General features: G+C 49.6%; 1 protein-coding gene across 4 annotated transcripts in view; it reads left to right on the forward strand.

Moving 5' to 3' along the window:
- SUSD6 (sushi domain containing 6) overlaps positions 1–23,854 on the forward strand; it is a 92,147-nt gene extending 68,293 nt beyond the window's left edge. For all 4 annotated transcript variants that reach the window (XM_061180966.1, XM_061180969.1, XM_061180967.1 and 1 more), the window contains exons 3-6: positions 12,970–13,167; positions 14,164–14,302; positions 17,573–17,991; positions 19,936–23,854. In XM_061180966.1, the coding sequence (XP_061036949.1) occupies positions 12,970–13,167; positions 14,164–14,302; positions 17,573–17,991; positions 19,936–19,961 (782 nt within the window). In that variant the 3' untranslated portion in view covers positions 19,962–23,854. The remainder of the gene's footprint in view (positions 1–12,969; positions 13,168–14,163; positions 14,303–17,572; positions 17,992–19,935) is intronic.
- Positions 23,855–24,581: the final 727 nt, after the last annotated feature.

Here is a 24,581-nt window from a genome sequence, read left to right on the forward strand (position 1 = left end):
TCTCTCTCTCTCTCTCTCTCTCTCACACACACACACACACACACACACACCCGCCTCTTCTTGCTCCTCTGCCTTTGCTGCTCATGCCCTTATCTTCCCCCTTGAGTGTTCTTCCCCCTTCCTTTAGCCCAGTCACAATCCCATAGTCACAGTCTTTTATCCCGTGGTCACAATCCTGTTTCCCCCTAGAATTGGAGTTCTGTTATCATTTCTTTCTTCCTTTCTGATCTCTTCCTCATTGGATTAATCTTTCTTTAGAACCTCTTATTGTAGCCCATAGTGATTTCTAACATGTGTCTATTGTGATTATTTATTATAAGCTCCCAGAGGGTAGGGCCTATATCTTTGCCATCTTCCCAACCCTTCTTCTCCCATTGCCTGCTACAGTGCTTTGGTGCTTAGTAAAAACTTGTTGAAAGAATGGATGGATACATGTAATCCCTACGTGAACTCTGGAGGATAAACAGCGTAGATGTTACTATTATTATAAGGTATTTGGGGCTCCTCATCTATCTCCCCAAAGAGTCTGAAGTCTCCTCAGGGACAGAACTGTGTATTATTTGCTCTTGAATTTCTAGCACCAACCTGGCACATTGGTAGGTGCTCGTAGATATTTATTTGTTACATTGAGGAAGGCATTCCTATTAGGAGAGTGAAATCCAGAGAGAATAAGAATCAGTGCTTGCAAATGTTTTTTACCTCTCTTCTGGGTGAAAGTCATTCTTTGGAATACAAAAGATTATCTACTGAGGCACAGAATGGGTGAGGCTGCAACAGGCAACGTCTTCTGACCAGGAATCTCAATCGGTCAGTCAAAAGTGGCTTGCCAGGGTCAGGGGTCCAAAGACCAAGAGAGGCCAGGGGAGGTAACAGGAGCGTGGGTCTCAGTGTGACAAATAAAAGCATGGTTGAGACTCTATCCCCAAAGCTTCCGTAATCTGTTTTGGGGTCGCTCTGTTTAATGATCAAGGAGTCTTGACAGTATGTCAGAGTCAGGCTAATAAATACCCAGGCTAAAATCAGAGGGGAGGCCAGTCCCAGACGTGTGAGAGAGCACCTTGGGGGCCAGGGGCCCTGCTTTGGACCTGACAGCGGGTTTGAGTGGATTCACAGGAGGTGAGAGGCTCTCCTGTCTTCCTTGCTGCCCTGGGGGAAGGAAAGGGATCTGCTAGGAGTACTCTGGCTCCATCTGGTCCAGAAATTTAGAAAGATCCACAAGTTGAAAGTAGGGAAGAACAAAATAACCTCTGGGCGGATTTGACTCCTCACCGCCTTTGATCAGCTAATGATAGCGCAGGCTGATAAGTTCCCCTTCTAGGAGATGCAGAGGAAACCAAGAAGGCCTGACAAGCTCCTTTTCCTGTGGTGGTTATGTGAGACAGGGTGGTTTAAACAGATGGAGTGTTTAAATAAGAGAATCCCATCCCCCACAGGACAGAGGAGACTCTCCAGATGAGTGGACTTTGTAACTTTTGACTCTGTCTTCCCATGGTCCGTTTGTCACAGTGTTCCTTATACTTGTTGGTTCAGAGGTGATAAAGACAAGACCCCTAGCCCTAGCTTCATTCCCCATGCCACCCACCCCCCCCCCTCCAAAAAAACAACTTTTCCCTTTTATATGTCCTTTAGTCTTGTGGTAGGGTCAGCCTGACACAAGCCCCTACAGAATATACAGGGCTCACTTTGTGGCCTGCCTTAGACTCGTAGTCTGTTATTTGCACCTTGTCTGTCACAGGGAGACCCAGTCACATCTGTTTTTTCAGGAAAGATTATTCAGGCCTTTACCCCTCAATTACTGGTGAGTGTTTTTCAAAGAAGTGTGGTGCTTGCTGGTTTTAGGCCATCCCCCTAGCTGATTTCTGCCACCTCAGCTGATTTCTGCCACCGTCTGTGGGTAGAGTTTATTGATTGTTTCCTTTCATTCTTCGCAGTTGTGTGGGCCTCGGTAAGTAGCAGTGGCTTGTTGAGCACCCGGCATAAGCAAGACGCTGCCTGACTCACTGTTTGGAGGTACACGGCAGAGGCTGTTTATTTTGGGCTTTGGCAGAGCTGCCCCAGTGATCCTATGTATTCTGGGCAGCTGGCAGAAGGGCAGCCCTCTATCTACTCTAGCTCGCGTCCCTGTTCTGCGTTTAGTGGCAAGCTTCCTTTCATATATCCCTCTTGGAAGGCTTGTGTTCCCAGCTGAAAATGCCCCCATACCCTCTCCCACTTGCAGCTTTGGGATCTGTGCTCCTTAAATAGCTCCATTGTTTGTAATGCTCAGAGCTTAGTGAAGGACACTGTCTTACCTTCCCCCCACCACTTCTCTGGAAAAATGGGGCCCCACTTGAGATACGAGCTGAGTCCTCTGGGCACAAGCAAACTCACCAGTCCACATTCTTCTCCAAACAGGAATTACTATAACATTTGTCAGATGGACCCCACCCCCATGCTATACTTTTGTAGGTCTTGGGGTAAGTTTTTCTGGTGGCATCTGTAGACAGGGAGCTTCCCTATAATGGGGAGAAAGGCAAGCCAGAGTTTGAATCCAGACTACTACTGGGTGGCTGTGTAACCTCAGGCCACTACTAAATTGTTCAGAGCCTCACTTTCCTTCCTCATAGGACGGGAGAATTAATTAGGATGGCAACTTTAAAGTGCCTAGTGTAGCGCCTGGTGATAAATGTTAATTCTCTTAGTCCCTTCTACCCTGTTGGACAACAGAGATCTCTACATTTATTTTAAATTTAAATTTGTGTTTCTTGAAGGCCTACTGTGTGTGCCTGGCACCAGACTTGGCATAAAGCATTTCCATTAGATGGCAGAATTGGAAATGAAACCACAGCTCTGAGCTTTGTACCCAAGAGTCCAACCCTGTTGTAAACTCCAAGCCCGACTCCTAAGTTAATTATCACTCGCTCATCAATTATCCTTCTGAGGTTGGATAGTGCCTTAAGCAGCTGACTGGGGCCTTCCTCCAGAGGACCAGCCTGCGTCCTCCTGGAGGTGAGGAATTCTGAGGGCGAGAGCTGACTCATGTGCAACTTCCTTAGATGATAGGATGACGGAGCTGAGACCAGGAAGTAGCAATTGCTGATGAGGAAAAAAATAAACATCTGTTTTCTCTTAACCCTTTAACCCTTTAGCTACCACTCTCAAGGGAACACAGTATCATTTGTTAATGCCTGTGGAATGGCCTGGCTCCCTAGCTCTGCTTGTGTCCCAACATCCTGGGGGCGGGGGCGGCAGACAATTGTGGGCGCTGCTCTGTAGGTCACTACATTGGGTGGGGGGCTTTAGATGCTGTACAGCCCAGGCCTGGAGCAGCAGGAGAAGGAGAGTGGTCCTCCTGCATGCCCGTTTTATAGCAGTCATACAGTGTAGGGGTGGGGTAGGGGGTGCAGTCCCAGCTGACAGCATGTCCCCCAGGTCCCTGAGCTGTGAGAACAAGAGGGGGTGAAGGGGTACCAGGCCATATGGAGGCCATTTGTCAGCCAAGAGCAGCCCGGTCTCTGCTGAGAAGTGGGGAAGGGGCTGGCATGTTACTGAGCTGGAGGAGGAGGGAGCAAAGCAAGCCCCTCCAAAGTATTCATCCTTCTCTGCTCTCTGCCTGTCCTCTCTCCAGATATCCAGAAATTTCTGAAGCAGCCCTTTTTCTTTTCTTTGCCAGAGTCTTTGCCCTACCCCGTTCCAAAAACCAGAGGTAAGAATTTAGTTTACAATGTGAAAATAAATGTAAAGAATGTATCAGTGCCTACTGTGTGCCAGGCATGATGCAAGACAGTTTCAGGTACACAGTTTCATCTGTCCCCTCAAACACTTTACGGAGGTGGGTATTGGCGGTCAAGGAGTAAGGCTCAGAAGAGTTCAGGCAGTTGACAGGGTTGCAGGGCAGGCCCCTAGGTCAAACCCAGATTCATCCATCAGACCATGCTCTGACTCTTTGTGGCCCTGATCCTGGTTGGCTGGGAGAATATTTTCACTGGTAGATGCCAGCTTAGAGAACATGAGAATGTACTATGCAGAGGGAGTCTCTCTGCTGTGAAACTGTGCAGCTCAGATTGGGACTTGAACCTATATGCCAGGACTCGAACCCAGCCTAAACTGAGATTGGGACTTGAACCCAAGGTCTTTTAATGGAGATCACACACCTGGTTTCAGGACTTAATGAAGCTCAGGTTCTTGATGTCTCGTTGCAGAAAGAATTCAGTGGGAGACAAAGTGATAAGTAAGAAGTGGATTTATTTAGAGAGAAACACACTCCGCAGACAGAGAGTGGGCCATCTCAGAAGGCGAGAGGCTCTGGAAATATGGGGTGGTTAGTTTTTATGGGCGGGGTAATTTCGTAGGCTAATGAGTGGGAGGATTATTCCAACTATTTCTGGGGGAAGGGGCGGGGATTTCCAGGAATTGGGCCACCGCCCACTTTTTGACCTATTATGGTTGGCCTCAGAACTGTCATGGCGCTAGTGGGTGTACCATTTAGCTAATGCATTACAATGAGCGTATAATGAGGCTCAAGGTCCACTGGAAGTGGAATCTTCCTCTGTCGTGGATCTGGTTAGTTCTAACCAGTTTTGTCTTGTCCTATGGCTGTGTCATTCTTTTAAAGGTTGTGCCCTACCCCCTTCCCTCCTGTTTCAGCTGTTACCTGCTCCTGACTCATCTCAAATCGGAAACCATGTGACCCTTTGCATTTAAAAACAAGGTAGTGCCTTGAAATGTGGGCAAAATTTTCCAAGTCAAGTCAGATTTCTACTAAGCGTCTACTCTCTGCCAGATTCTGTGCCGAGTTCTGGGAATACAAGAATCAGAACAGGAAGCAGAACAAATGCTTGCCCTACAGCTTGGGTAGGTGGGTGGGTTAATGGAGAGGTAGGGGAAGGACTGACCTGTGAGAAAATAATTGCAGAGACAACAATACAGTGATGTTTATAGAGAGGTGTGAAGATGTTAGGGGAAAACAGAGGAGGAGTAATAAAGCTGCTGTTTATTGAACACTTGGAGTGTGACAGGCCCTTTACCAGGTACTTTACCTGCATGATTGTGATGAATCTGCACAGCACCCCTGTGAGGTACATACCTTTAGTGTCCCATCTTACAAATGAGGGAACTGGCGCATAGGAAGATCTGCCTGAGCCCACGTGGTGGGAAACTGTCAGAGCGGTACACACCCCGGGTGCTCTCACTGTAGGCACAGGCTGGTAATCTCTACCCTGTGCTGCTTAGTTCTCTTTGGGACAGTGTCCTGGAGCAGGCGACCTTGGAACTGAGTCTTGAAAGATGGGCTGGGTTTCAGGTGACCCCGTTGTACTTTCAGGTCAGGGTTTCCAGGCAGAGGATTAGCACTTCTTCTTTCAGAACGACTAGGGACTTTGATGGCTACTTCCAGGTGACAAGAGTTTTTATGTTTGGGGCGGGGTTCAGTAAAGAAAATGTTCTTCCTTCTTGTGGGCTCTGACCTGCTGGCTGGCATGTCCCCTCTCCTGTGAGGTGGGGGGAGTGAGGGACTCAGGCCTAAAACAAGAGGGACAGGCTCTGAAGCCAGACCCATTTGTGAGCAGCCAGGCCCCCGGAGCAGGGCTTGGGCTGGGCCCCTCTCAGGATGGTGGCGCTGGGGGCCTGCGAGGAGCTGTGGGGACAGCCTAAGCCGCGGTGGCTTCTGCCACTGAGCCTCCACCCCGGCTCCAGTGCCACACCCTGGGAAGGGCTTGAGCGCCACAGCTGGCCCTCCTCCCGGCATGTGGAAAGTTCTCATGAGAAAAGGGATCCTGGCTGGACAATGGGCTTCCTGTCTGACTGCTGGGAAGGTTTGTCTTAGAGGAGAGGAAGGTTGCAAATGGCATGAGAAATCCTCTCTTCCCTCTCGCTGCAGCCTGTTTAAGACTTTTGACTATTTGAGTGGGGCCAGGAAGGCAGAAAGCCAGGGGAAGCCATGGACAGAAGCAGCCCTTGGTTCCCTCTTGAGTTAACTGACCTCCGCCTGCCTGGTCCTCTGCCCTCACCACGCGCCCAAGGTAGGAATCTGCCCTGACGCTGGATGCAGGAGCCTCTGCACAGACAGGGTGCTTCTCCTGGGGCTTCTCACACCCTGTGCTCAGTCCAAAACCGTGGTGGCTGTAGGACTTTTATGACGGAATCTTGGGAGGTGGTGAGGTTGGCTGTCCACCCACCTTAGACAGATTTGCCAATGGCAGACTTGGAGGCCATCTGGTTCAGTGCCTGCGTGGACTGAAACTGAACCCCAGAGAGACCAGTGTCCACAGGCAGCACCCAGATTTGTCTTCGTCACTGGGCTTCTCTCTCTGTGGCTCCCTTTCCAAGATGCGGGTGTGGGAGGAGAAGCTGGGCTCAGCACCCTTGCTGCTGCCCAGGGAGTACCGTGGAGTGGGAAGCCACCGCTCCTGGCTTCAAATCCTGACTCTGCCTCTTAACCTGCTGGGTGACCTTGAGCAAGTTTCTTAACCTCTCTCACTCAATTTGCTTATCTGTATAATGTTATAATAATGTTTCTTACAGGGTTTCTGTGAAGTTTAAATGAGTTAAACATGTAAAGTGCTTAGACTGGTACTTGGCATATAGTAGATGGTCAGTGACTAGGAGCTGTAATTACTGAGATTTCTAAAGGAGGCCTCAGAAGGAACCTTTAGACTGTAGTCAGATGTGATACCCCATCCCCCCCTTGCATTTGTCTGGAATGCCCAGTACCAACTTTCTGGGGAGGCTTTCTTGAGGAGAATCATCTCCCCTTTGAACTAGCAAGCTCACACCTTTCACAGAGTAGCGAGATGTTCCAAAGGCCCTAGGCCTAGTTCATCGGGGGATGAGCCACGGAATGGAGCCTGGTGTCCTGCCCTCCTCTGCAGGCCCACCTTGGCTTCGTGGTCAGGCCTGCAGCTCAGGAGCCAGAGCGCCTGTTGAGTCATTTAGAGATGTGTGGCTTGGAGCAAATGACTCAACTCAGCTAAGCCTCATTGTTCTTATCTATAAAATGGAGAAAATGTAGTACCTGCTTCGTGTAAAGAGAGAGCTCAGAAGAGTGCCTGGCACACGTAATAACGCTGTTTGCAGTAATTATTATTTTCCTTGTCTTACGTGCAAAAAGAAGTCTGCACGTTTGAATGCCTTTTTTTTTTTTTTTTTTTTTTTTTTTTTGCTGTTTTTGCCTTGCTTTTTCTCTGGCTCTCTCTGTTCCTAGCAAACCATTGAGGACTAGAAGTAGAAATTGGACCTTCATATATCAAGAAAGGGCTTTGAGAGCAAGCACATAAACAGTGCTTTAAAAAACAACCTGAAGGGACCCTCAGTGCTCCATGGTGTCTTCATCTGCTGTTAGCCTCCTGTCTCACACTCGGTCGTGTGGTCTGAACCCTTCCCACTGTTCTCAGATCCCTAGCATCTGTGCCGTCCTGTACAATGGCCACTAGCCCCAGGTGGCTCTTGAGAACTTGAAATGCGATTAGTGTGGCTTGAGATGCGCTGTAAGTGCTGACTTACTATGAAGAAAAGAATATAAAATATCGCATTAATAAATTTTTATATTGATTATGGGTTGAGCTATCAAAAATGTATTTTGCATATATTGGTTAAATAAAATACATTATTAAAATGAATTTCACCAGTTGTACATTTTTAACGTGGCTACTAAGAAAATTTAAAATCACCTGTGTGGCCGCATCATATTTCTGTTGGACGGTATTGTGCTAGGTGTGTGCTTTCCATCCATTCCTTCCTCCCCTTTCTCCCGTTTCTCTTTGCCTGGGCTCTCACCTTCCTCTGGTCGCCAGTGGTTCTCAGATGAACAGAAAAGATGTCCCTACCCAGAAGGTCACCCCAGGCCAATAGAAGAGCTCACCTTTGAACACTTCTTTCTTTCATTTACATCTGAGTTGGCTGTGCGCGTGTCCGTGTCCTGTAGACGGTAAACTTTCTGAGGGCATGGTCCTGTCTCCTTTACTTCTGTGGCCCTGCTAGAGCGTCTTGTGAGGAGAGGCTCGCTCTAACTGTTTGATGCAGTTACAGCCACACAGGGACACGTCTGATACTGCCTCAGCCGTGTCCCTGATGACCACAGCTGCCGTGTTGGTGTGCCGGGTTTGGGGGAACCACTTCCTTCTCCCCTGAATTCCCAGGGAAGCTTTTCTCTGGCCATCCTTTGAACACCTTCACTGAGCACCTATTTCTCTGTGCTCAGTTGTGTTCTAAATGCCACTGCACTGGTTTTGGTGTAAAACGACATTATTTCAAACCTGCAAGTGAACACTGACACAGTTTCTTAAGCCCTCAGGCACTGTGTGTGGGAGTGTAGTGTTTTCTTGGTAAGTGACATCAGATGGACACCTCTTAGGTTGAGTCTTTTTAACTGCACTAGGTGTTTACATGTCTGCTTCCGCTCCTCAAGCTGATCTTCACACTCCTTACGCCCCACACCTCGTTTTAAAGGCGCTCAAGTATTTGTTCAGTTTGTTAAACTGAATACTTTGATCCCAGGGCTATTCCTGGAGCTTGTTTTGATTCCCTTGTTATGGAATCTTACAAGACTTGTTTTGTCTTTAATTTGTCTCTTCCTCCTAAAAGTCTGGTCCCCAAAATGGCAAAAGCAAAACACATTTAGAAGTGCTGACTGTGGGTTCTTGTTGGTTTCTGCTAATGGTTTTAGGCTGTGGGGACTTGGGGGTAGAAGTATCAGCCAGATGGCTTTGCGTCTCCTCCGTCTGCACCCTCACCAGCTGGTCACATGGTCTCTCGCTCAATGACTGCTGTGCTCCAGGCACTCTGCCGGGCCCCCTGGAGAATTACCTCGCTGCTTCCCGTGCTCACTGGAGGCCTAAGTGGGTGTAAGAGATAACGGAAAGCGGAGAAGGAAGCTAAGGAGAGCTAATTGATTTTTTTCTGTAAAATTTCCATCTTCTGGCTTTCTCCTTCTCTTTTTAAAATTATGCAGCTTTGCCAAATCAGATGAGTTCATTGTCTTCTTGGGGCTAGGAACAGAGCTTGAAACTCCCCCTGCGGACCTGCGGTTGTCAGAGAGCAAGCAAGCCTGATGCACAGATGAAGTCAGCCTCTTGCCCAGAACAGGGGCTTCCGGAAGCCACTGAATGATTTGTTTGCTCTTCCTGATGTCCTTCCCGTTCCTGTGAACCCCAGGCGTCACCGAGACGGTCCTCTTCAACACCTGCTCTTTGCCATGGCTCTCCCACTCTGCTCTTTGATTGGGCAAGAGGGCCATATTTTTTCCTTATGTTCTTGGCGTCTTAAAACAATCTTGCCTTTTTCTGACTTTTCCTTCTAAGGCCTCCTTATTTTTCCTTGGACCTGGGGCAGTCCCTTTGTGACGCTGAACCTAATGTACTCTAGTTTGTTTCCTTTGTATGATCCTCATAGACAAACATAAAAGAACTTTTGTCCAGTTTATTTCACCATGCAAGGGTTGCTCTACTGCTGACCTACTCTAAAAGCTCTCTCCACTTCTGTCCATCTTATATCAAATTCAGCTCCTCTTGTAATTCTGCCCATTGAATATAGTATAAACACCTCCTGTTGCAGCCAAGGCCCCTCTACAAGATGGTTTCATCACAATATTATTATTATTATTACTACTACTACTGTTATCATTATATTTTATTTATTTATTTATTCGGCCAAATTTTCTTATGCAACCAAGCTAACCTAGGCTACTTGATGCTCTCTGGGCTTAATCTACACTATCCTACTTTGGTGCATTAGCTTCAAACCACCACCTCCTTTCCTGCTGAAATCAAGCCCCATTGGAAATGCCACTTCCTCCACGAGCCGTTTCCAGCCGTTCCCCACACAAGGTTGGTCTCCTGCTCTCAGCTCCCTCTCTTGTGACACTAATCCCTTTCTTTGATGTGTATTGGAATAAATCTGTGTGGAGTATCTTTGGAGAGAGGCACTGAGTTGACTAGGAAAGGAGAAGGGCTTACTTTCCATGTTCACCTTCTTACTTTTTGGATTTTTACCATGTATATATTTTCTATGATTTTTTTTTCTATGGGTCCATAACAAAGGACCCAGTCTATAAAACGTTAGAAGAAGATATTGGAGAGTATGTTTAGGAAAATGTCCTTACCCAAGACACAAAACCCAGAAGCCATGAAGAAAACAACTTTTAAAATATATGTGTCGGGACTTCCCTGGTGACGCAGTGGTTAAGACTCCAAGCTCCCAGTGCAGGGGGCCCGGGTTTGATCCCTGGTCAGGGAACTAGATCCCACATGCGTGCCGCAACTAAGAGTTCGCATGCCACAACTAAGGAGCCAGTGAGCCGCAACTAAGGAGCCCACCTACCGCAACTAAGACCTGGTGCAACCAACCTAATTAATTAATTAATTTAAAAATATATATGTGTGGACTTACTTGTCATACCCCTATTTGGCTACAAGTACCTGAAGTGCTTATCTTTCTGTCCTTTTTCAGAGCATAGCACAATGATCCCTACACAGTAATCAGTAAATATTAGTTGAATTGAAATACAATTGTAAGTCGCCTCTTTGTAGACCTCATTTTTTGCACGTATAAAATGGGTGCCAGGTGATGTCCAGGGCCCCTCTCAGAGATTCCGTGAAGATGTGGGCTTTATGGGCAGAAGTACCCAGCAGAGCAGGAATGGTTTTAGAGTCAGCAGCCCTTCCCCTGGGACCGTCTTCCCCAGCACATTGGACCTGTAAGTGGGTCCTGCCTGTTTTCGGGAGCTGCCTCCCGGGTGCTCATCATTAATTACGCTGAGGAAATGAACCAATTAGACACAACCCAAGGAGAGCCGGGAGAATCTGTGGCAGGCTTGTTGCCCTGAACAAAAGAGGGAAAGTGTAAGGGGTAAAGCAGTTTGCTGAGGTTCCTTTGGAAATCCAGCTGGCCAGCTCTTTGAACTACTTGGCCAGAGTTTAGAGAGGCACCAGAAGGAATGTGATGCCTGTGTCTCCCTCCCGTTCAAGACCTTGGGCGAGGTGGGTGGTGTTGGAAGAGTCTAGAGGAGGAGGAGGTGTGTGCTTCGAGGGGACTGAGGGGGCTTATTTGGGCTCATCTGCTGGTGTCAGAGAGGCTGCCCAGACTTCTCTGGATCCCTGTGGACCTACCCCAGGGTTTTAATAGCTTTAAATATGGAGTCTTTTCTCCCAGTCTCAGTGATACGCAGCCCAAGGGCAGGGAGCCACCATCTCTTTTTCGACTTAGTATCTACCCCACAGCCTGGCTGGCAGTCATCTTGCTTAATAATAGGTTGAAGGGAAGTGGTATTTGGTGAGAGAGTGGTGGGTGGTCCCGTGAAGGGAGAGCACCTTATCTCAGACAGTCAGAGACTCCAGGTCTGTTAGAGGAAGTGAAGAAAAGAAACCCAGCAGTTCTTATTCTCATACTGATGTCCTTGTGGTAGTCACAATGGGGACAGGGTATTTGTCAGCAAAATCAAATGTCCTTTAGAGACTTTCATCTTTCCTGGCTTGGTAATAAGGCTTGTGGTAAGTTGAAGCTTGTGGGTGCCTGGCCACCTGCCAGCATGTCTTCTCCCCCAGCCCAGCCTTCCTAACAGTGATCCCATAATGCCCCTCCTGTCCCCTCCTATTTTTGCTAGGCACACCCCATGATCCATTGCCGGGGGACTTCAGTTCTGCAGTGTGTGTCCGGGCTCAGAAGGGGAGGCTGCCTTCTCCCTGGGCTGCTCAGGCCTTCCGGCTCCTCTGACGTATTACTGCAACTTACCTACACCAGCGTTCCCATCACACTTAGGTACCACTTGCCATCTCCCTAACTGACCTGTTCAAAGGGGAGGCAACCTTGACATATGCACTCCTTAAAGGCCCACTCACTCCTGGGGTGGAAGCAGTGTCTGCTGGTGGGAAGAGCACAGGTTTTAGAATCGGAAGCCCTGGCTCTGCTCCCAGGTCTGCCTGACTTGGCTGAAAGTCATTTAACTTTTGTGGGCCAGTGTCCTCATCTTCAAAGGGAGAAATGATAACTACCTCATGGAGTTGTCAGAGGATTAAATGAGATAGGAGGTCAATGAAGGTGCTTTTAAAACTAAACAGTCCTACCTGAATGAAAAATAATGGGCGTTACCGTGGGATAGAGACGAGTGATGCCAGTGACCGCTCTAGTCAGGGAATGGGTGGTGCATGGGGGCTTGGGAAGCCTCCCAGGAAATGCATCAGAAATCCCCTCTGATGCCAAGAAGTCACATTTTTATTATGCAAAGGAATCCTTTCTGGTATTGATGTTGGAAACAAGGCTAATGTTTCCCCTGTGCAGGTTACTGGTGTTTTATCACCTGTCACTCTGATTCGTTGTGTATTTCAGTAAGTTTTATTAAAACCACATTATGCGAATGCATTATTTCATTCTTTTTTATTGGCTGAGTAATATTCCATTGTACATATGTACCATGGATGGCCCTGGAGATTATCATAGTAAGTGAACTAAGTCAGAGAAAGAGAAAGACAAATATATATCACTTGTATGCGGAATCTAAAAAAAAAAAAAGATACAAATGAACTTATCTACAAAACAGAAACAGACTTGCAGACTTAGAGAATGAATTTATGGTTACCAGGGGGGAAGGGTGGCAGGGGGAGGGATAGACTGGGAGTTAAAAAAAAAAAGAATACACAATTTGTAATCATAAAAAAATAAAATGCGAAAAAAATCCCACATGCGCTAGATCTCTGTTAAGTTCAGCTTTGTTGAAGTCTACTGTTCAGTGATGGATGCAGTTGTCCTAAGGCACAGTGCTGGGGAGGGAGGGCGAGGGGAAGTGCTGCAAGCAGCCAAGCTTCCCCTCTTGCCAGGGCACCTCCCTCTGTCATTGGCAACCTGAACTTGCAGAGTTTGGCCAGCAGCCTTTCCAAGGGGCTGGCTCTTTGCTCCTGGTGTGTTTCCTGCCGAAGCCCTCAGAGCTGCCCCTCTCTGTCGCTGGCGGCAGTCTCGCTGGAAAACCTCACCACCGTACCTCTGCTCTCTCTGTCTTTGCAGTGTGTTCCCTGCCCCCGGAGCCAGAGAATGGTGGCTACATCTGCCACCCCCGGCCCTGTAGAGACCCCCTGAACTCGGGCAGCGTCATCGAGTACCTGTGTGCTGAAGGCTACATGTTGAAGGGTGATTACAAATACCTGACGTGTAAGAATGGCGAGTGGAAGCCAGCCATGGAGATCAGCTGCCATCTCAACGAGGGTCAGTTTGGCAGATGAGAGGGGGGTGCTGCTGGGCTTCTGCTTTTTTCTAACTCCCGAGAAGTGGTGCCCGCTCCCTCTGGAGCACCCTGTGCTGTGGGGCAGCATGGCCCTTCTGATGCCCTGCAGGCTCCCTTCCTTTGGGATTTCATGTCTCTGGGAAAGACATTTGGATTGCTGGTGCGTGTCGAGTGCATTTCAGCCGAGCCACCGAGGCATCTGCTGTGCTATGTAAAGTCCCTTTGATGCTCCGGATCTCTTGTTTGCCTAGCCCAGTGCTGGTGACCTTTGACTGTGTTCTGCTAACCCGTGAGCACAGTGCGAGCACCTTCTGTAGTGTCTCTTTTATATTATTTTTCCTTGAATGGAAGTGGACTGTTTTGTTATGGAGCTGCAGTCCAGCTGGCCAGAAGACCTATCCCCCCTCCGCCTCCTCCTGTCACGCATGACAGGAAATCCAGCTGCCTGCGGGAAAGTGTGTCATGCAGCCATCTTTGTGCTTTCACTCGAGCTTCAAGACCGTGACACCCCAGAGAAGGGTGGGGACAGGCCTGAGGTTTACAACTAAAGCTGCAGGATCTTAGAACAGGTTGTTATTACCACCCTGTTCTTATAAATTTTCCTGCCACATGGGTGGGACTTCAGATGGTGGAATGATGTGTGCATTTGGATGGTTCATGTCTTCCAGCCTGCTATTGAGGACAGGATCATATGGGGTTTATAAAGGTTAGATCTCTAGGGGTAAGTGAGTTTAGGTGTTAGATGGTCCTCAAAGGTCCAAAGTGAAGGGAATTTCAGATTCAGGAACAGAATAGGGAAATGTCCCCTTTCCCTGATGTAAAAGCCACTCTGCACCGTTACTCCAAAAGTGGCCCTGGCCATACGTAGCGTGTCTCAGCGTGGCACTGTGCAGGGGGCCCTTGACAAGGTCAGCCGTGGGGCTCACGTTCCGTGTGTCAGGGTACAAAACATGTCTGACGATGGCTTGTTCCCGTAGACAAAGACGCCCACACGTCGCTCGGGGTCCCCACGCTGTCCATCGTGGCGTCCACTGCCAGCTCCGTGGCGCTCATTCTCCTCCTCGTGGTGCTGTTTGTGCTGCTGCAGCCAAAGCTGAAGTCTTTCCATCACAGCAGGTGAGCCGGTGGCAGCGGGCGGCGTGCGTCACGGTGGAGGCTGGCCTTCGGCTGGCAGAGGGGTGCTGGTGGGCCTGCTGGCCTCTGCTGGTCTGTGTGCACCCAGGGAAAGGGGAGGGCCCTGCCGTGTGTTAAACTTCCAGATGTGCCTGGCACTGTGCTTTTGCTTTGCATACATTGTCTTCATCCTCACAGGATCGTTGCAGATTAGGAAACTGAGGCTCAGAGCGGTTAAGTCATTCACTCAGGGTCCTCCCTCTAGGTGATGACAGAGGTGAGATTTGAACCCCAGTCTGTCCAACTCTAGTGCCATGTTATTTCCCCTACATCAGTGGTTCCCAAAGTGTGGTCCCAGCAGTATCAGCATCACCTGGGAACTTGTTAGGAATGCAGATTTTCAGGCCCCACCCCAGACCAACAGAATGAGAAACTCTGTGTTTCTCAGGCCCTCCAAGCGTTTCTGATGCAGGCTCATGTTTGTGAGCCACTGCCCTGTCTCCCTGTTCCCCTCTCCTGGATGCACATAGAGGCACCTGTGGGAAACTAAAAACAAACGCCAACACCTGGGCCTCCATCCCCAGACATTCTGATTTATTTAGTGTGGGATGGGCGCCTGGCATTCGTGTTTTAGAAAGCTCCCCAGGTGGTTCTGACGTGCAGCTAGGATTGGCAAGCACTGCACTATACCATACTAGAAACCGAGGAGGTGGTTTTCTTGCCTACCTTTGTCACTTTCCTTTTTCCAGGTGAGTGCACCAGCCACAAATCATCCCAGACTGGATAGGTGAGGTTGGGGTGGGGATGGCCAATGGTGGGGACCTGGCCCCCGGTGGGTCCCTCAGGGTGGACTCTCCCAGGCTGGCATGGCCCCCTTACCTGCTTGGGTTGCCCTGGCCCTTCCTCGTTCCCTCCGAAGAAAACAGTTTATGTCCATCCACAGCCCTTCCTCAGTGACTGTTGTCAGGCACAGGCACGAAGGAGCAGACTAAAGTGCATTAAATAAAATGCTCCTGGTTTGGAATGCACAGACAAGGACCAGTTTAATATCTGTGTACTGTGTGTGTGATTCTTCTTTCTTCTTGTTATTTTGTTTTGTTTGGGGCAGGGGGTAGCAGCTATTTTTAAAGGTAGTTAAACAATTAGTAGACTAGAGAAGATTTGGAAGGGACTGTTTATTTGAAAGAATTGGCTACTGCCACATAAAGTCAACTCGAGCTGTTCCTCATTTCATCCAAATTAGGGATCATTTTCCCCTGGTAGTTAACTAGTCAGTGTGTTCAAAGTAACTGATTTTGCCTAAGTAGAAGGGAGATTTGGGTTTCATTATAGACCCTGTTTAAATTTTGTACATCTATTACTTTTTAAACAAAAAAAAAATGTTATTTTGAATAACGAAAGTTAAGCACATGCCAGAATGCACTCTGCTTTTGGATGCCACCCTGCCGTCAGAGTTTCCCTTCTTTCCAGAAACGTCTGAGCACTTTTATGAGTGCCGCTTCTGTCATCCTCACTGTGTGTGTGCCGTTTGAACTGGGTAGTACAGATTTTTATCTGCAAGTACAGGTGAGGAAATTGAGAACGAATAAAACAGTCCAGCAATAATAATATGGTCCAGCCATAGACCTTATGTGTCTCCCGGTGTGACACACGGAAGAGGACACGACATCACAGACAGTGCTGCGGTGTGTAGTGTTCTAGGCAGAGACTGGCCTGACTCTAATCCCAGGGAAATGATTAGACAGGTCCAAATCATGGGATATTCTAGGAGACAGCTGGCCTGGACCTTATAACAAACGTCAGTGTCATGAAAGAAAACGATAGTGGACTGTTCTAGATTAAAAGAGATGCAAGAGACAGGACAACTAAGTGCAATGCATGATCCGTAATTGGATTGTGGATGAAAACAAACAAGACAGCAGCTGAAGCAGATATATTTTTGGGTAGTTGGGAACATTTGTGTTACAGTATTATACCAATGTTATTTCCAGGATGTAAATACTGTTGTAGTTATATAGGAAAAGAGGTTCTTGGGAGGTGTGTGCTAACTACTGTCTTAATTAGTAAGAAATAACTTATTTTGAAAATGGTTCAGGAATTCCCTGGTGGTCTTATAGTTAGGACTCTGCCCTTACACTGCCAGGGGCCTGGGTTCGATCTGTGGCCTGGGAACTAAGATCCTGCAAGCCTCACAGTGGCAAAAAAAAAAAAAAAAAGTGCATGTATAAAAAGTAATCCAGAAAAGAAGTATTTGCATGGATAAATCTCCCAAACGTAATGTTATAATGTTGAGTTAAATACAAAGCCAGACACACACACACACACACACACACGCATTTATTGTCTGTCCCATTCATATAAAGATCAAAAATATGCAGAAATAACTGGTGTTGAAGGATTCATGTTTAGGCAGTAAAATTACTAAAATAAAAGTCAAAGGAACGATTTTCATGTAAGTCAGGATAGTGGTTACTTTTGGTGGTGAGGCGATAGGAATGGACACGGCGGGGGTGGGGTAGGTGGTGCTGGCAGTGTTCTGTTTCTTGACCCAGCTAGGGCTTGTACGCCATGTTACCTCTGGAATAAATCAGCTGTACATTTTTCGATGTTTGTCTAATATATTGTGTTACAATTCACATATTTTTTTAAGTTTACGAAGTTTAAAAAACGAAATAAAAGGCAAGCAAAGTGGCTGAGTCAAAAGAATAAAATTCTTCAGTTTTTGAGTCCAGTGTCCCATTTCAAGACCACGGTGCTTCTTTTCCTCCTCCTCTTTTTAAAAGGAGCTTTATGGAGATGTCATTTACATACCATACAGTATACCCGCTCGAAGTGTACAGGCAGGGGTATATTCACGGGTATTTGTAGCCATCATTCTCCCACTTTCCTATCTTAGCTGTGCTGAGTGAATGGCTTTATTTCTGGGTCTCTAGCTTCCTAGTTTTTGCACAGGACCAGAGGGCTAGGTGCCTGTGTACCCAGAGGTTAAGAACACAGTCTTCGGAAGCAGGTGGAATGGATTCGCATCCTAGCTTCCTCCCTTACCAGCTGTGCGACTGGGTAGGTTACTTAACTACTCTGAGCCTCATCTGCATTCTTGGTGAATCTAGCTGAAAGGACTCAGGTGAGGACTCAATGGGGTAAAGTGTATAAAGCCCTTAGTGCCATGCCAGGTACATAGTAAGTGGTCAGAAACGGTTGGTGTTGTTGATATTGTGATATTTACCTGTGCATGTATTCTGATTCTTCCTTTGTCCTTTCCTCCGGATGCAGGCGTGACCAGGGGGTGTCTGGGGACCAGGTCTCCATCATGGTGGATGGAGTCCAGGTTGCGCTGCCGTCGTATGAGGAGGCTGTGTACGGCAGTTCCGGTCACTGCGTGCCGCCCGCTGACCCCAGAGTGCAGATCGTGCTGTCAGAAGGGTCTGGGCCCGGCGGGAGGAGCGGGCCAAGGGAGCAGCAGCTGCAGGACCAGGGGGCCTGCTCCTCGGCAGGCGGAGAGGAGGCGGCCCCGGGCCAGTCTGGACTGTGTGAGGCCCGGGGCTCTCGGGGCTCGGAGACTGTGATGGTGCATCAGGCAGCCCCCCCTTCCTGGGTGGCCGGCTCAGGGAACAGCCGCGTGGCACACAAAGAAGCCCCGGATTCAGAGAACAGTGACATACAAAGCCTCACGTCGGAGGACTACACAGATGGTAGGTGCTCTGTGCTGATCATACGTTATTATCTGCTCAGGGTCCTTGCTGGGAGTGAGGAAGGACTGCGAACCTTTCTGATAATTGGTGTATCTGGGGGCAAAGAAAGATAATACCTGGGGGATTATCCTACAAAATAGAATTTTACCCTCGGAGCCCCAGGTAGGCCTTTGGGCTCTGTATGGGGAGGCTTTTCACTGTTGTCTGTGAATTTTAATAGGTTTGGAGTCTCCGAAACTATTCATGGCCTCGGGGATATGCTAAATCAAAGGGTAGACAGCCGGTGGAGGTGGAGTGGGGCCTGTCCTCTTGTTATAATTTTTATGTTCCTGAAAGAACAGGAATGACAAGGAGATGTGGGGTCTTATGACAGAGAAAACTGGAGCCTGCCTCTCCCAGAGCATTCCAGCTGCTTCATTTTAAATAGGAGCATGCCAGGTCCCGTGCTAGTTGGTTTTCTTGCACTGTGTCAGTCAGACCTCACAGTGATCCTGAGAAGTGGGTTTTATTACCAGCCCCATTTTACAGATAGGGAAACTGAGGCTCAAAGAGGTTAAGTCACTTGCCCATTGGTAGGTGGCTGAGCTGGGATTTGAAGCCGACGGATCTGCTCCCAAACTTGCGTTATAGCCCCATGGTGCCATGCTGCCTCCCAGGTCACTCCAGGTCCTTTGTGGCAAACCAGCCAGAGAACAAAATTGCCCCCTCCTGACACCTCTGCCTTTACCGGAGCCTGGAGAGTCGAACGTTGGGATTGACTCTGTCACTTTAAAAAACATCTTTATGTAAAATCCCACTGTGGTTCAGGATGCAGACCGAATCTAGATGTTTCCCTTTAGAAAGTGAGGACTTCTATACGTACCAACTCCCCCGTAAAAGAGCCTTAGAGAAAACTCTCTGTTTCCTGGGAGTCCTGGGCACAGTTAATGTGTACGGTTTAGAATATCTGAAAGCAAAGAAGTTGGAAATTCCTAAGTGCAGATCAGGTGTAGGGTTTCCTGATTATCAGCAGCATGCCTCCTTTTTTCTTGGTGGGATATAGAGCTAGGAAGGGGCCACTAAATAGGTGGCCAAGGTTTAAAGGTGGAAGCCAGTGACCCCATGGGCAGCCAGCTTTACATATTGTGTGTCTGCACGTATTGACACAAACCTCAGCCCTTATCCTTCCTAAAGAGCCAAGGTGGTGCCAGCTCTTCTCCCTTCTCCTCCTTGCTCCCTTGCTTTGTTCCATGTATTGAACAAGCGTTTTTCAGAGCCCATCTTGTGCCGGGTGCTGGATTAGGTTTCAGGTGTGATGGAAAGAACTGTGAAACATGCTCTCTGCCCACATGGATTGTCAGTCAGTTGGGAAGATGGAGCCTACACTTGAGAAAAAATGGAACCAAGAATGGTAGAGTCCATGTCAGAATGAGGAGTGCAAAAAACAAGACACATAGGTTATCGAGTTGGTACAGGCTAAGCCTGAGCTGTCTGGGGCTGACAGTACTGAAGGAAGCCAGGCCCTTAAGGTGTCAGTCTAAGCCGGGTGACAGATGAGTCAACTAAGACCCAGAGACGGGGAGTGATTTACTCAGTATCACACAGCTGGAGGATGGCTTGAAGGAGGAGGTGAGACTTACCAGGGCTCAGGAGCCTCATAGGGCGAGAATAAGGATAGAAAGAGAAGCAACTAAACCAGCAGAGGTAAAGCAGAGAAGAGGGTTCAAGGTGGTAGGCCCAGAAGGGGTTTGAATACCCGACTGAATGTTCAGATTTTGTCACACAGGCAGAGGGAGAGATGAGCAAGGAAGGCCTAGAAAAGGGTGAGGGATTTAGGCTACCTAGAAGCGTGTGAGTAGGGCATTTTATTTCTTTAAACACGGGATCCCTGCGACGGGGTCAGATGTGCTGCAGAGTCACTCACACGGGCTAACCACTGTGCTCTCCGTCCTCCTCTGCCCGCAGATATCCCGCTGTTGAAAGAAGCATGAGGGCTGCCGCTGGCTTCTCTCCTCTGTGCCCTTCCTCCCTCTCCCTGTGGGTTTGAGCACCGCGTACTCCAGCTGCCCTGCCCGGATACCTGAGCTGCCACCTGTGTATCTGTGTATCTCTGTATCTCTGAGGGCCTGCAGGCCCACCTTGGCTGGAAACTCAAGGAAGATTCTCACCATCTGCCTGCTGGACAGCTGGAGGAGCTGGATTTTTGCCTGGCCCAGCCTTCCCGTCTGTGTCGGGGACATCGTTGAATGTGCTGGATTGAACCCTTTCTTTGCCTGAGCCCTCCAGGTCCGCTCCAGCGAGCGAGCGCTTGGGCGGCAGCCCCCGTGGGCCCGAGAGCGCTGCGTTTACTTGTGCCTTCCTCCCGCCCGTCCAGTGTCCCTGTCATGCGGGCTTGTTGCTGTCCTGCAAGCCTTCGTGGTGGCACTCTGCCACACAAGGGGCCGGACCTGGGTCTGGCCTGTTTCCTTTGGGGGCTGGCACCGCTGCCCTTAGCAGGAGCAGATCTGAGAGTGGCTCGAATTGGGGCAAGAGTGTGGCTCCCTTGGCTTACCCTTGGTTGACACTGGTGGCGCATTGCTTGGCTGAGCGGGGAGGCTGTGTAAAGTCATGCCAGAGCCATCCCAGCGCCCAGCTCTGTAGCTCAGAGGTGCCGGCGCCTGGCCCTGTTGAGTTTCCAAGAAGCATCCAGAAGATCCCAAGGGAGGGGAGGACGGTGGCTGATAATGATCGTCTTCCGCATATGCAAGTTCTCACTTCCTACTTCCAGCATCTGGCCTTCCTGGCCTCGGTCTTGTCTCTTTCCCTGGAGCGTAGAGGGGAGTTGCATGATGCGGCCTCCTGGGTTTGATCCTGCGCAGCTCCGGCTTCCTTGCTGGCCGAGGCCTGAGGCGAATCATCCATGGGACGGGAGTGTTGCTGAGATGCCATGGGATGCCCATCTGGTCACTGGCAGTTGGGGCCAGTTGCCCTGTTCTGGGTTCGTGGTGAGGGAAGGGGGCCTGAGAGGCGCCGACCGTGTCCCCAGGCAGCTGCAGGCAGCTCCGCCCCGGTCCTGAGGGTCCTCCTCACCACAGTCACGTGCCTTAGTAACTGTGCCCAGGAAGCATCCTGCTGCTTGCCTCGCTGCTGCTTTTCCTCGTTCCGCCCTCCCCTGCCGCCCCTCCACTCGTCACAGCTGGCAGACGACTCCCTGGTCTTCCCGGCACCGGGAGGGCCCAAGACACAGTCGGCACACCCCCCCAGCTTGGTGGTGGAGATGGTTTGGAAGCAGCCTGGCCCCGGGGCCCTGCTGGGGCCGCTCCCTCGGCCGAGTGTCCGATGCTGACAGGGCTGCTGCCTCTTCAGGAGATGTGGCACTAAGGAGCGCGTGTTATTGTTTTGTTTCTGAAGCACCGCGCCTCCGCTCCTTCCCCCAGCCTGTTTGGGGTGGTGAAAATAATAGAGCCCGATGTGTTTTCAGTTCCTGACCTAACAGGGTAGCTCCGGGGTGGCTGCGGGTGCCCTCCAAGAGGAGAGGAACGAATGGCCCGCCCTCAGCCTCCCGCCTCCACTCTCACATGCGCACTTTACTCCCCGCTCTCGCTCTGCCGGGGGCTCGCCGCCCCTGTGGTCTTCCCTCGGCTCAGGTGAGGGCAGTGCCTGCCTGCGTTGGCCTCCTCCCCGCGGGAGCCCTCGCGTGCTGTGCCCTCAGCCCGGGCCCGCGAGCCGGAGGGAGACGGAACGGAGCAGGGCTGTCCTCGGCCTCAGAAGAGGCCATTTTTGGAGACGTGCCTGCTAGCCGTTGCTGGCACGGGGCCCATCTGGAGGGCAGGGTCCCCGACCCCGCCGCTTCACCCTGCACAGGTTCTGTTCCACACACCGGCTGCCCTTGTCTTCCTCCAAAAGAGAGCATGGACCAGTGGGAGCCGGGGGGAGGCATCCAAAAAGTCTCATTGCCGAGCCTGCAGCTTTCGTTTCCCAATCTTCCAACACCTGAATTCTAGTCTGGAATCTTTCTTTAAATGGAAGCTCTTACCTTTTTTTATATAATTACTCTGGGTTTTTCACCCAAGAGATTGCACTTTTTGTTTGCGTTATATTCAGCCACAGAGGTGACCTACTTGGCCCTTGAAAAAAGAAAAGCCTGCCTTCTGAACCCTTCTTCCACTTTGCCCGCCCGCCGTGGGGATCACAAGCCCAGACTTGCCACCCGGTAGGGAAGAGAGAAAAGTCAGGAACCTCCCCTCCACATCCCCCATGTCACTGGCTTTGCTGGGGCCTCCTGGAGTCCCCTGGCCTGTGGGTGCAGAGGCAGCCTCTCATTGCTGCTGACACCCATGACGGCTTGCCGCAGTGAGTTCTCTGCTCCCACATCAGCCATGCGCTGCTGTTTCTAGAGCTTCTGGCCTTTGTCCCTTGTGAAGGATCAGGGCCCCCCACAGCTGCCCTGGAGTGGGGCCTGGCTGAGAGACAAGGTGGTGCTGGGGGCCGCCAGAGGGGCCTGGAGCAGGTGGGGAAAACTGCCCATGGTCTGACTTCCCGGGCTCCCCTCCAGGGGAGTCCAGCAGAGGACTTGCCCAGGAGAACGGTTGGCACCAAAGGACTTTTAAAAAGGGGTGTTTTGTTTTGTTTGTTTTTGCGTACATGAGCTGACTCAGTGCAGGTTTTATATCCTGGCAACCTGCAGTCACATTCCAGTGACTTTCAAGGGCCAGTATATGGTGAAAATTACTAAAAATTTCCATCCCTTTCAATGCCTTAGTTCAGCACGTAGGCTCTATCTTTTGCCATTTTTGAGTTTTGTGTGCTATGCTCCCACTTCACTGGGTATGAACCGTGAAATGGGCCGAGTCCTGGCCACTTTCTGAGTTCTTTTGGTTTTATAAGGTATTTCAATGTACATCCTACTAACACTCCATTTGCAAACAGAACTCATGTTGTCATCCCCATTCTTCCTGCCCTCCTCCTCTCCCCCTCCCCCAGCTTTAAAGCTCTGTGGAGAAGCTGGATGGCAAGACAGACAAAGGTACACTTTTCCTGCTAAGTTAGTGGTGGCACAGGAATCCTAGCACTTGGCCTTTTCCCTCCCCATCCCAGAGGAGCTCAAACCACTTGCTTTCTACATAACAATGTCACTTCCATTCCCAGGGAACATCTTTACATAGAGAATGGAAAATGCTGCAAATATTTCTAGATCCATGCCTGTTCCCCTCCTCCCCCCAACCCCCACCTTGAGAATAACGGGCCCAGGAAGGAAGGGACACAGGCTTGACAGCTTAATTCCAGATGTGCTTGCTGAGGATAGAGGCTGGGAGCGTCTCTCGTGGAGCCTGCTAGGGCTCCTGGCTCTCAGCATAGGGCCTGTCATTACTGGTGTCCGGTGAGGGGCTCCGAGAGGATTTTGTTTGACAGATGTGTGCACCGAGTGGTAGAGTAGCCAGTTCCCCGGAGAGGGAAAGGCAGGCTCAGCTTTCCTGGGAAGCGACTCCTCTTAACCGCCAGTTGAAAATCTAGTAGAATTTTGAATGAGAACCCCAAGGCTGAGCCCTCTGCTAGGGCTAGGAAGATGCAGGGGCAAAGCACTAGGAAGATGCAGGGGCAAAGCACTCAGATCGCCAAGCAGGGAGGAGAGAGGGACGAGGAGGGTTGCCTGGCAGCCCACCACACCCTGCCCAGGCTTCTCATCACACCACTATGGAATCTCTGCAATGGTTTCACATGACCCGCGCATCATTGACTGTGCAGGATGTCAATCAGTTTGGGTTTGCTTTATTTTATTTTATATATATATTTTTTGGTATCCTGTACATTGCAGTGGGTGTGAAGATAGTATTTTAATATTTGTACAAAGTTTAATTTAATTTTAATTGTTCTATGTATATAACTGCATTTCTAAATAATAATAATAAAAAAAAAAGTTCTTATGAAGGCAGTTGTGAGAGATGTGATCCTTCCAGAAAGTTTTTGCAGCAACCCTCCTGTGGGCAGGAGCTCATGAAGGGATGAAGCGCTAGCTCTGGGGAGAGAGGTACCTGGTAAGAGGAGACAGGATGAAGGTACAGGGAAGAGAGACAACAAACATAAGTGGAAATACATCATTTCTCTTTTTTTTTTAGTGCTCTTAGTGTGCCCCCCACTGCGCTCAAGCTGGGATTGGGCAGTGAGCAAGACCGTGAGTTTGGGGCCTGCGTGGAATTCCTAACGTATCAGGAAAGCAGACAGTCACAGCACTGTGCCGTGATGGCTGTGATCACTGAAGTTATGTTGGGGGACAGTCAAACACCTTTTGGATGAAATGCCACGTAAGCTGAGATACGAAGGGCCAGAAGAGTGAGGCTGCGGAGCAGGACACGGTGTGTGTGTGTGGGTGTGAAGGCAGCAGAAAAGCACGTTCAGTTTGAGAAACTGAAAGGAGTCTAGGGCCGCCGCAGGCAGGCCTGAGGGCAGAGTGGCTCAGGACCGGCTGAGCGAGGTAAGCAGAGGCCAATGGTAGGAGGCCCCGGCCAGCCAAGCTGGGAAGTTTCACTTCATCCTGAGGGCGACAAGTGCCTTAATGGTTTTAAGTAATAGAATGACTTAGTAAGCTTTGGAAGCTGTCTCCGTCTCTTAAGAAGAATGAATTTAGGGGGATA

This window comes from Eubalaena glacialis, chromosome 2 (genome assembly GCF_028564815.1).
Source record: "Eubalaena glacialis isolate mEubGla1 chromosome 2, mEubGla1.1.hap2.+ XY, whole genome shotgun sequence".
NCBI lineage: Eukaryota > Metazoa > Chordata > Mammalia > Artiodactyla > Balaenidae > Eubalaena > Eubalaena glacialis.